Source organism: Hypanus sabinus, chromosome 4 (assembly GCF_030144855.1).
Source record: "Hypanus sabinus isolate sHypSab1 chromosome 4, sHypSab1.hap1, whole genome shotgun sequence".
Classification (NCBI taxonomy): Eukaryota; Metazoa; Chordata; class Chondrichthyes; order Myliobatiformes; family Dasyatidae; genus Hypanus; species Hypanus sabinus.
Genome location: NC_082709.1, coordinates 145,136,436 through 145,149,206, shown reverse-complemented (window position 1 = coordinate 145,149,206; position 12,771 = coordinate 145,136,436). Strand labels below are relative to the sequence as shown.

At 40.2% G+C, this 12,771-nt stretch overlaps 1 protein-coding gene across 4 annotated transcripts in view; it reads left to right on the top strand.

Moving 5' to 3' along the window:
• mao (monoamine oxidase) overlaps positions 1–6,874 on the top strand; it is a 192,725-nt gene extending 185,851 nt beyond the window's left edge. For all 4 annotated transcript variants that reach the window (XM_059968275.1, XM_059968277.1, XM_059968276.1 and 1 more), the window contains 2 exons: positions 1,535–1,597; positions 3,760–6,874. In XM_059968275.1, the coding sequence (XP_059824258.1) occupies positions 1,535–1,597; positions 3,760–3,915 (219 nt within the window). In that variant the 3' untranslated portion in view covers positions 3,916–6,874. The remainder of the gene's footprint in view (positions 1–1,534; positions 1,598–3,759) is intronic.
• Positions 6,875–12,771: the final 5,897 nt, after the last annotated feature.

Sequence of the window (12,771 nt, the reverse complement as noted above, 5' to 3'; positions counted from 1 at the left end):
TCTTCTGTCAAAGTGCATGACCATAAACTTCCTGACACTATTCTATCTGCCATTTCTTTGCTAATTCTCCTAATCTGGCGAAGCCCTTCTGTAGCCTTCCTCAAAGCTATCTGCCTCTCCACCTATCTGCATATCACCTACAAACTTTGCAACAAAGCCATCAATTCCATCATCCAAATCATTGACATGTAACATGAGAAGCAACGGTCCCAGCACTGAACACCTGTGTAGCACCACTACTCACCAGCAGCCATCAGAAAAGGCTCCCTAGACTTTTGCATAGAACTGTAGTAATTTATTTATTGCACTGTACTGCTGAAACAAAAAAAAACAAATCTCATGACAGTGTGAGAGTGATGATAAACTTGATTCTGATGTGGGTCTCTTTTGTGGACTGAGAGTGGGAAGGGCACAGGGAGAGGGGAGTTATGGCTGGGAAAGAGAGAAAGGAGAGGGAAGCACCAGAGGAAGCACATTCTGTAATGGTCAATAAGCGAATTGTCTGGACTCAGGTGGCCTTGCCTGGGGTCTCAGGGCTGGGTGCGCCTGTACCCGTGCCTTCCTCCCCCCACCCCGGCCCTCCTCCTCTTATCTGTCCCACATACTTTGGAGATCTGCTCTCACCATTCTGAACATCTTTCCCTCCTGCCCAACTTACAAACTCACTCTCCACTCCTTGTTGACACATACAGTACTGCGCAAAAGTTTTGGACACCCTAGCTACATGTATGTTGCTTTTTAGCAAATTACTGCATGTACTCGTATCCCTAGATCTCTCCATCCTACATCACTCCTCAAAGCCAAGTTTCTTAAAGAATCCTACTGCACTTGTTTGAATGGTATTTGAGTCCTGCTGAAGGATCAGCCCGAAAGGTCAGCTCTACTCTTTTCCATAGATGCTACCTGGCCTGCTAAGTTCCTCCAGCATTTTGTGTGTGTTACTTGGATTTCCAGCATCTGCAGATTTTCTCTTGTTTAGTATTTAAAGTTAGGTAGGATTTTGGTTTAGAGAATCATCCAAAATAACATAACACACTGAAGTATCAACCTAGATTATATTCTTAAACGCTGCATTGAGTTTTTGACAGAGATGGGGAAGAGTGTCATCACTCCACTGAACTAGCAGACTTTATTGGTATATTTTCCAGGCTTTGAACAAATGATACTGTAATCAGACCACTTAACTACATTTGTTTAAAATTTACAGCCTCCAAGTCGACTTCGAGTTCAAGTTGTTCCCATATTACCATTGTCCACTCACAGTGTTTTAGTAAAGCAAGCTCACTATTTTCGGAAGTGCTCTGCTATCTGAATATTTTAAACTGATTAGTCTGAACAGAAGGATTATTCTAGTGGTATTCTGAATACAGGGAAATGTTGAAACATCACTAAAATGATACAACTAGGAGGATATGCTAAGATCAGTGACCTTTCTGGTAGTATTTGCTACTGGCTGTGTAACAAAGAGCTAGCAAGGGTAATCAGGCAAAGAGTTATAAAAGCTTACATCTGTTTTCTTTTTGTGTTTCTTCAGGTCTTGCATGAGATGGGAAAAATTTCAGTAAATGAGATCTGGCAACCCGAGCCTGCTTCTTTGGTATGTTTATGACTATTTTCATCATATCTCCTTGATTTCTATCTATGATCTAATGTACATCCCACTAGGGGTCACCTAATTGCAGCAGCATCTGATGTTTTTCAATTAATTCATCAACTGGGGCCGTGGGCTACTTTAAATAAGTATTCTTAAAATAATTAGTCCTGTAGTAGCATTAATATAGAGGATTCAGGCAGTTATTTTTGCTGTGTAAATGGGCTTGTCTACTATTGAGATTTTAAAACCATTGTGTCATCTCCATACAGAAGGATCACAATTCTTTTAAAATCAAAACACTCGACCATTAAGCTATTTGTTTTTTCATTGTTTGTCTATATAACTGAATAATTCTGTCAGAGGCCTTCAATCAACAAAACCTCATTTATGCATTAGAGCATGATTTGCATTTTTAAACTCAAACAGAAGTTGAAGATTTATGCTCATCAGTACCTGTAGATAACTGTAGTATCAGTTTCCTTTATCTATTTAATTGAATACGGTATATCTTTTAACCTGGGTTAAATGGTGTTTTTTACCCTTATATGTTTTCTGGGCTCAGGAGTTTTCAGTCAGCTCTCTGATTCACCTAAAAGTGTGTCCCCCATTAACAGGGACACAGCTGCTATGAGCTTACATTATCAACGGACTCTCAGAAATATTACAGTACAGAAGGACTCCTTGCTGGCTCTATTTAAGAGTAATCCAGAGAAGCCCACACCCCAACCTTTACTAATAGCCCAGTATATTACACCTTTATCTGGCCATTTACCCTTTGAACATTAATTTACGTCTCCTCCACCACAGCACCCCCCTCTACAACCTGCCACTCTCAGCAGTACATTACAGATTCTAACCTCATGTCACATTAGAAAATTCTTCCTCATATTGATTTTATTCTTTTGCCTTTTTCCTAACACTTGTTGCGCCAGAACCTTGTATGTTGTAATTTCCGCATCAATCATGTCTGTCACCTTACAAAAAAATCTATCAATTTGCTTAACCCTTAATTGCCTTCAACAAATCAGTGATGACTTTCCCAAATCACTGCATTCTTGTCTAAGTGACTGCTAATGGTGTTCCCTATTATTATCTTCAAAAGTTACCTTGCCACTGAAATTAAACTAATTGGCCTATGATTATGCAATCTATCCTTTTTGAACAAGGATTTGCAGTTTTCCAGTCCCTATTATTATTACCTACAGGTATCTGAATAATCACGACCAGATCTCAGCTGTTTCCCTGTCCTATCAGAACAAATGAACAGAAGGAATATCCCCTCTGGATTCAGTGATTTAGCCTTTTTTTAAATAGTTTTCTTTCCTGTACTTTTTCTTCCTCTGTTTTTTTTTTAACTGATCCAGAATCTCAATTTCATACTCCCTCGCTGAGGTTTCAGCACGATCATCATTTTCGGGGAAAGGTGCCTTCTGGTTCCATGGACAGATCTCCTTGTTGGTGTCAGACTGCCCGACACCATTCCCTTCCCCTTTTAGGTCCTAATTATTTGTAAAAGATTTTTGGACACTTTTTATGTTTGCCACCTGTCTTTTTTCACACTGTCCCTTTTCTCTTTATTTCCAGCTTTATTTGACAATAGTAGAGCAGTAGATAAACGCTATGCACTTAATAGAACAAATATTTACTGCAGTTTATTGTTCCTAGCTGCAAAGTAGGGCCTGTATGTTCCACCTGTGAGAATCATTCTTCTGCTAACTGATGATTGTGTTGTCCAGATCCTTTTAGTTTATAAGGTCAGACTTGAAATTATTTCCCTGTAATAAATCCTGATTTTTGCACAGCTTTGACTTTTTGTCAGTTGTCACCCACTCCACATTTAATATGAGAATCAGTGAAAATAATCTTCTGGAAGCAAAGCATTGCAAGTGCTTGGTGACGAGGTTTCCCGATTTTCTCTCGTTCCCTTTCGTCCCCGTACTGTCTCTTCACTTTCTGTTGGCCTTCTTAAAGACTGATAAATCCTGGAATAAATGTATTGTTGGAAACCCAAAACATTTCAGCTTTCAATCTTGAAGTTAAATTTTAAATCTCATTTTGTCTTCGTGTGTTGAGCCTTTTTGTAGAGTTATTCTCCTGTTTATTTGTGACTTTGTACGAGTCATGGACATCTTTTTACTAAATGGAAATCTGAATATTTATTTCAGGATGTTCCGGGATTCCCAATCAAGTCAACTTTCTGGGAGAGGAACCTGCCTTCAGTTTCAGGATGCATCAGGCTTTTTGGATGGTCGACATTCCTCACTTCTGCAGCTGCCATTGGGCTTTTTGCATATAAAAAGGGACTCCTGACAAAAAATTAACTTGGAGATTCACGGATCATTTATGGTTCACATTCACTGTCAACATTATATCAGCTGTGCTAATCTTCTAAAATATCCTTGTTGTACTGATCTAATACAATGATTTAGTTTTCCATTAGCCAACTCAGACATAATAAGGGTTAACAGAACAATATTGATAATGCAAATCACTGATCATGCATGTACTGTTTATCTTTTGATATCACCTAATTTTATATTTTAAAGCAAATTTTAGATTTTAGAAGTCTGTATCTTTACTGGAATGTAATTCCTTAATTACATTCTTAGTTAATATTTTCATTGTTTTAATTCATGTATTTTGCCTCTAATTCTGTTTACAGTCACCTGGTCTTATCAGAGAAGTGGTTTCAATATTCATTGATTCAGAGACTTACAGATACCAACAATTATCTTATTATCCAACTATTTTAGACAGTGATGACTTCTTAAATTCTTAAATTATATTTAATGCCTCTGAAATGTGTTGACAAATACTCTATCTAACTTGCAGCTTAAAAATAGAAATTAATTTAGTGGGACATATTGCACAGGAATTGTGTTCTTTCAACTTGAGGAATTCTCTATTTCATCTGTGAAAATTTGATCAGCACAGTCAATGGGCAGCTCAGGCATCACTTCTATTCACAAGTTCAAGGGATTTGCATAAAAATAATGGTTCATATTTTGTGTTAATGGCATAGATTTGCATTTGTATTGATTAAAGTAACACAGAATGGCATTTTATAACAGCAGAAAAGGATGATACAGATTTCATTTATATTCAACAAGCAACCAAGTTTCTTAGCTCCACATATCGTTAATCAATAGTCAGCCTTTGTACAAATTGTTATGGAATTGACAGCTTTATGCTGATATCATCCTGCACTTTTGAAACTTGAAAATCAGAAGGGAAATATTGAAAGATTTAATTTTAATTTCCTGATCTGTATTTGTGAATTTTAAAATCACCTTGGGACTTACAATATCCGTATTTCAAAATTTTAGTCTTTATTTAGGGTACCTTGCATTAATGAAAATAAAACTGATACCAAATTTATCAACAAAAATTCAGATGTTGTGGTCCATGTAGGGACCAATGACGTGGGTAGGATGAGTGAAGGGGTCCTGTGTAGGGAGTTCAGAGAGTTAGGTGCGAAGCTGAAGAGCAGGACCTCCAGGGTAACAATCTTAGGATTGCTACTTGTGCCACGTGCGAGTGAGGCAAGGAACAGAAGGATTATACAGATTAATACATGGCTGAGAGGATGGGGCAGGAGGGAGGGCTTCAGGTTTGTAGATAATTGGGCTTTGTTCCAAGGAAGATGGGATCTGTTCCGAAGGGACGGTTTACACCTGAACTGGTGCGGTACTAACATTCTTGCAAGGAAGTTTGCTAGTGCTTCTTGGGGGGGGGGGGAGGGGTTTAAATTAAATTTGCAGGGGGCGGGGATCCAGAATGTGAGAGAGGATAGCGAGAGGAAGAATAAAGGACAAGTGGGGACTACACGGTTTCGGAATATTAAGTGTGTAGTAGAGAAAGGTGAGACGGAACAAGTGATAAGGAGGACACATGTACAGAGGGATGGTCTGACGGAACATGGAGTTAAATGTGTTGAAAGAATAAGTAAATTTAGGAAGGACAACAAAATTCTAGGGGCGTATAGCCCAATGGGAGTTCAGGGAGCTGGGTTAAGCACAGTAGGCAGCGATTCAAACAGAGAGAGGAGAAATGGGCTAAAAATTCTATATCTGAATTCACGAAGTGTCAGGAAATCCTCTTGCATTTGTACAGAGCCCTGGTGAGACCACACCTGGATTATTGTGTACAGTTTTGGTCTCCAGGGTTAAGGAAGGACATCCTGGCTGTAGAGGAAGTGCAGCGTAGATTCACGAGGTTAATTCCTGGGATGTCTGGACTGTCTTACGCAGAGAGGTTAGAGAGACTGGGCTTGTACACGCTGGAATTAAGGAGATTGAGAGGGGATCTGATTGAAACATATAAGATTATTAAGGGATTGGACAAGATAGAGGCAGGAAATATGTTCCAGATGCTGGGAGAGTCCAGTACCAGAAGGCATGGTTTGAGAATAAGGGGTAAGTCATTCAGGACAGAGTTAAGGAAAAACTTCTCCCAGAGAGTTGTGGGGGTCTGGAATGCACTGCCTCGGAAGGTAGTGGAGGCCAATTCTCTGGATGCTTTCAAGAAGGAGCTAGATAGGTATCTTATGGATAGGGGAATCAAGGGATATGGGGACAAGACAGGAATCGGGTATTGATAGTTGTTGATCAGCCATGATCTCAAAATAGCGGTGCAGGTTCGAAGGGGCGAATAGTCTACTTCTGTACCAATTGTCTATTGTCTATAAATACTTAGGTTCTGACAAAGTCCTAAGTTCATCCCCTTTGGTGCATTCACTTGTTAAGCAAAACTTTTACTCTGCCAACCTATTAATCATTGGAAATTGAGATGTAATAATAAATTATGTTAAAATTCTGGATCTAGATTTATAATACAGCAGTTTATTTGAAGCAGTTAATTTTAAAGAAGTTGCATTATAACCAAATGTACGTGATAATGAGTCCAAAATGTTATGGTTACATGTTAAACATCAATGTGAGTTCAGTGTAATTGTGCTAAAGCAGATATGGAAATACAGTGATGGATAGTGCAAATTTGAGTATCAGTGTCTGTGGCAAAATATATTTGAACATTCTACAGTGATCTTGTCCCTTTTTCAGAGACTTTGTGAGTTTAGTCTTTGTGCCTTATCCCGCGTGGTGTTTTCTCAAGTGCCTATGTGGCTGTGTCTTCAGTGTGCACATTTTCAAGCTGTAACGTTTGAAAGTTTTATAATATTACCTGTAACAATGTATTTCTGCACTGGTACACAGATTATGTAAAATTTGGTATCACATGTACTTGCACTGATAAACAGGGCAGTGTTTTATCTTAATCACATCCATTGTTCATGTTATTATCTCTGTTGCTAAATGGAGCTAATGATGGTTTCATTTCATACAGAAATACCAATCACTACAAAAAAACTTAGGTGGCACACATATTGCTCCATAGACTATTAATGGTAAATGAAAGTAACTTTAAGAAATAATAAATAACTTGTGCTAGCAGGGTTAGCAATATGTGATAACATAGTTTTAAAAATAAATACAAGTGCTGTAATTCTCTTTTTCAACAAATCCAGTGTTTTAAATCAATCTCGCGCTTATTTGAAATGAATACCAATGGTTACTGAACTGGTAATAAAACTGATGTGAAAATATTGCTGGATAAGTTTTAATTTAAAATTATCTTTCAGATTTTTTCATATTTTGGAGATAGTACGAGAGGGGAGATAGGCAGGTGATAGAGAAGTGACGCGATCAGACAGATGGGGTTTGAGGTGTGTCTATTTTAATGCAAGGAGTATTATGAACAAAGCAGATGAGCTTAGAGTGTGGATCAGTACTTGGAGTTATGATGTTGTGGCCATCACAGAGACTTGGATGGCTCAGGGGCAGGAATGGTTACTTCGAGTGCCAGGCTTTAAATGTTTTAGAAAGGGCAGGGAGGAAGGCAAAAGAGGTGGGGGCATGGCACTGTTGATCAGGGTTAGTGTGATGGCTGTAGAAAAGGAGGAAGTCATGGAGGGGTTGTCTACAGAGTCTCTGTCAGTGGAAGTTAGGAACAGGAAGGTGTCAATACTGGGTGGTTTTTTTTATATAGACCACACAATAGTAACAGGGACATTGAGGAGTAGATAGGGAGACAGATTCTGGAAAGGTGTACTAATAATAGGGTTGTCATGGTGGGAGATTTTAATTTCCCAAATATCAATTGGCATGTCCCTATAGCGAGGGGTTTAGATGGGGTGGAGTTTGTCAGGTGTGTTCAGGAAGGTTTCATGATGCAATATGTAGATAAGCCTACAAGAGGAGAGGCTGTACTTGATCTGGTATTGGAAAATGAACCTGATCAGGTGTCAGATCTCTCAGTGGGAGAGCATTTTGGAGATAGTAATCTCAATTCTATCTCCTTTACCATAAGATTGGAGAGGAATAGGAACAGATAAGTTAGGAAAGCATTTAAATGGAGTAAGGGGAAATGTGAGGCTATCAGGCAGGAACTTGGAAGCATAAGTTGGGAACAGATATTCTCAGGGAAATGTATGGAAGAAATGTGGCAAATGTTCAGGGGATATTTGTGTGGAGTTCTGCATAGGTATGTTCCAGTGAGACAGGGAAAGGATGGTAGGGTGCAGGAACTGTGGTGTACAAAGGCTGTTGTAAATCTGGTCAAGAAGAAAAGAAGAGCTTACAAAAGGTTTTAAAAAAACTAGGCAATGATAGAGATCTAGAAGCTCATAAGGCTAGCAGGAAGAAGCTTAAGAAAGAAATTCGGAGTGCCAGAAGGGGCCATGAGACAGGATTAAGGAAAACCCCAAGACATTCTACAAGTATGTGAACAGCAAGAGGATAAGATGAGAGAATAGCAGCAATCAAGTGTGACAGTGGAAAAGTGTACATGGAAACAGAGGAGATAGCAGAGGTACTTGATGAGTACTTTGCTTCAGTACTGCATTCACTACGGAAAAGGATCTTGGTGACTGTAGGGATCACTGACAGTGGACTGAAAAGCTTGAGCTTGTAAATATTAAGCAAGAAGATGTGCTCGAGCTTTTGGAAAGCATGAAGTTGGACAAATCACCGGGGCCAAATGAGATGTACCTCAGGCTACTGTGGGAGGTGAGGGAGGAGATTGCTGAGCCTCTGGTAATGACCTTTACATCATCAATGGGGACAGGAGAGGTTCCAGAGGATTGGAGGGTTGTGGATGTTGTTTCATTATTCAAGGAAGGTAGTAGAGATAGCCCAGGAAATTATAGCCCAGTGATTCTTACTTCAGTGGTTGGCAAGTTGATGAAGATCCTGAGAGGCAGGGTTTATGAACATTTGGAGAGGCATAATATGATTAGGAATAGTCAGCATGGCTTTGTCAAAGGCAGGTCGTACCTTATGAGCCTGACTGTATTTTTTGAGGATGTGACTAAACACATTGATGAAGGAAGAGCAGTAGATGTAGTGTATATGGATTTCAGCAAGGCATTTGACAAGGTACCCCTTGCAAGACTTATTGAGAAAGTAAGGAGGCATGGGATTCAAGGGGACATTGCTTTGTGGATCCAGAACTGGCTTGCCCACAGAAGGCAAAGAGTGGTTGTAGACAAGTCATATTCTGCATGGAGTTTGGTCACCAGTGGAGTGCCTCAGGGATCTGTTCTGGGACCCTTGCCCTTCATGATTTTTATAAATGACCTGGATGAAGAAGTGGAGGGATGGGTTAGTAAATTTGCTGATGACACGAAGGTGGGAGGTGTTATGGATAGTGTGGAGGGCTGTCGGAGTTAACAGCAGGACATTGATAGGATGCAAAACTAGACTGAGAAGTGGCAGATGAAGTTCAACCCAAACAAGTTTGAGGTGGTTCATTTTGGTAGGTCAAATATGATGACAGAATATAGTATTAATGGTAAGACTCTTGGCAGCGTGGAGGATCAGAGGGATCTTGGGGTCCGAGTCCATTGGACACTCAAAGTTGCTGCGCAGGTAGACACTGTGGTTAAGAAAGCATATGGTGCATTGGCCTTCATCAATCATGAGATTGAGTTTAGGAGCCAAGAAGTAATGTTGCAGCTATATAGGACCCCGGTCAGACCCCACATGGAGTACTGTGCTCAGTTCTGGTTACTTCACTACAGGAAGGATGTGGAAACCATAGAAAGGGTGCAGAGGAGATTTACAAGGATGTTGCCTGGATTGGGGAGCATGCCTTATAAGAATAGGCTGAGTGAACTCAGCCTTTTTTCCTTGCAGCAACAGAGGATGGGAGGTGACCTGATAGAAATGTATAAGATGATGATTGTACAGATAGTCAGAGGCTTTTTCCCAGGCCTGAAATGGCTATCACGAGAGGGCACAGTTTTAAGGTGCTTGGAAGTAGGTACAGAGGAGATGTCAGGGGTAAGTTTTTTTTAATGCAGAGAGTGGTGAGTGCTTGGAATGGGCTGCCAGCGACGGTGGTGGAGGCAGATATGATAGGGTATTTTAAGAGACTCCTGGACAGGTACATGGAGCTCAGGAAAACAGAGGGCTATGGGTAACCCTAGGTAATTTCTAAGGTAAGGACACGTTCGGCACAGCTTTGTGGGCTGAAGGGCCTGTATTGTGTTGTAGATTTGCTAGTTTCTACTTGGGTTATACTACACGCAATAAAGAAATATGTAAAACCAAAGCTGATGTTCCCAGAGCAGAAAAGATTTTCATGTGTAAAGTAAGAACTGGTTGAAAACTTTTCTTTGGAAGAAGGCTGTACAGTGGATTCCAGTTTATTGGACTATCGGGGCTAACATTTATTTGGGACAACTCTTAAAGAACAGAAACAAATTGAGAAAATTGCAGGGGTTCCCTTTGTTTATTTGAGAAACTATGTCACGTAATTAGGTAGGAGACTTGCCGAACAGCTTCTAACTGGTGGCACACACAAAATGCTGGAGGAACTCAATAGGCCAGGCAGCATCAATGGAAAAGAGTACACTCGACCTTTTGGGCCGAGACCCTTCCCTAGGAATCCTAATGAAGGGTCTTGCCTGGCCTGCTGAGTTCCTCCAGCATTTTGTGTGAGTTGCTTCAGATTTCCAGCATCTGCAGATTTTCTCATGTTTGTGCTAACAGTCACATGCATTTTTCTGGCCGTGCTTAAAGCAAATGGTTTTTAAATAGCTTAGTGTTTGTTTACAAAAAAAAAGTGATTTTTGTCACTGATATTTGACAACAAATAAGCAGCAGGACAATTCCAAACATTTTTGCTCACTGCAGTTTCAAGCATTCAAGGCTGAGATGCCAGAAGGGGCTGGGAGTGAAAATGAAACTATTTCACTACTTCAACAAGTTGGGAACTATGGAGAATCTGATTGTATCAGCAATCATCTTGAATGTTACAATAAAAATGATGATTTGGAGGATGCAATTGTCAATAGAACTCTATAAAGGCAGCCCATCACCTGCACTAGGTGTTCAGTGCTGATTTTATACACTGGATAAATTCCACAGTCGATAACTATTAGAAACTAATAGACAGTTCCATAGTACTGGAATAGTATTGGTAGTGTTCTAATTTGTTCTGTATTTCACTGAAATATATAATTTGTTGCTCAATTTATCTCTTTTATACTTTTTTTAAACCATTTCCATGAAACTTTGGCTCATTGGGGAAGCCCCTTAATTGGGCCAAAAAGTACTGGTCCCAATGTGTCTCAATTAACCAGACTCCACAGTATCTGATATTTTTAAAATTAAAGCTTTCGGGGAAAGGGCATCAAATGAAACCGAAGAACACCTTCAGTTGCTCTTATAGTTGTGATGAATTAAAAGGTTCTGGAATTCAGTGGAAATAAGTATCAGGAAGAATTTTTTTTTAACACTTCCCTGAATTCCACAACCTATTTTAAACTGTCACACAAAGTCAAGGTCTACCCCATGCAATGGATGATTAAACTTTGTACATTAGTAAATGGAAGATTCATGTGGGCTTTCATGTTGAGTTCAACTTACACAAGCACTTTGCCAACACTGCAATATTCTTCCCCATTCTTGACTACTGGCTCCCACCATGACTAACATTGAAACAGGATGACCTACATCTACTATGATCTACATTAATGCCTGGCAAATGTTAGAAATAACTCACAACATGTCATTTTTATCATTTGTGCCCTCCCAACACTTGAGACAAATAGTGGAATGTGTGAGTTCCTTATGACTATGTGCAGTCTATCACTTGGAGCACTCCACAATTTTGTAGAATAAACTGGAATCAAGGGCATGTTTTAAGTGTAGTAAATGGGTTTCCAAGTGCATGGAAATTCAGCAAATTGGAAAATACACATGCCTACTCTTTTGTAGGCTGGACGTGCTTGATCTACCTTGCTGGCTCTCTACACCATAGGTGTCAAACTCAAGGCCCGCGGGCCATATGCGGCCTGGCATACAATTATATCCGGCCCGCGAGATCATTTTAGATAGATCTATTATTTTAATTATTAATGGCCCGGCGATATGAAGCCTATGATTGTAAGTTAATACCAATCATAAAAATAATGCTTGCTCAGCAGTCTTCTTCATAAGAAATGGAATTTGTGAAGTGAAACACTTCGGAGTTATAGCAGAGACTGAGACACATGAGAACAGGCTGAAAAAATGGAGGCAATGAAAGCTGCGTTCGCATGCACCTGACGGATCCGGCCCACATGAAGCTGCATTTTGCCCAATCCGGCCCGTGACCTAAAATGAGTTTGACACCCCTGCTCTACACTATTGATTCCCGCAAGCGTCAGAGGGTACGTGGATTATATGCAATGTGTTGCAGGCACTACTACTAGTACATCGACTCAGGCCTAGGGGGCCGGTGTCGGGCATGATAACAGACTCTTCACTCCTCCCTCTCCCTCATCAGTGTGTTCGGTTCATCTACATTAGTTGCGCCGCTATCTTCTAGGAGCGTGTTGACCATAGTCTTGGGAGGGTGCCTGGGGTTCATCCTCCCATGCTTGGGCTCCCATGTGATGACTAGGCTGGCAGGTAGCTCAGGGTGGTGTAGACAGTCCCCGCTAGTTGCAGTCTTCTTGCCTCGATTTTAGTAGTGAGCATCAGTAGGTCATCATAGAACTCAATGTTTGTCATGTGCTGTTGCCAACTTACATCGAGCCATCCGGAGCATTCATCAAGTCAACTTTTATTGTCATTTCGGCCATTACTGTTGGTACAGTGCATAGTAAAAATGAGACAACATTTTTCAGGACC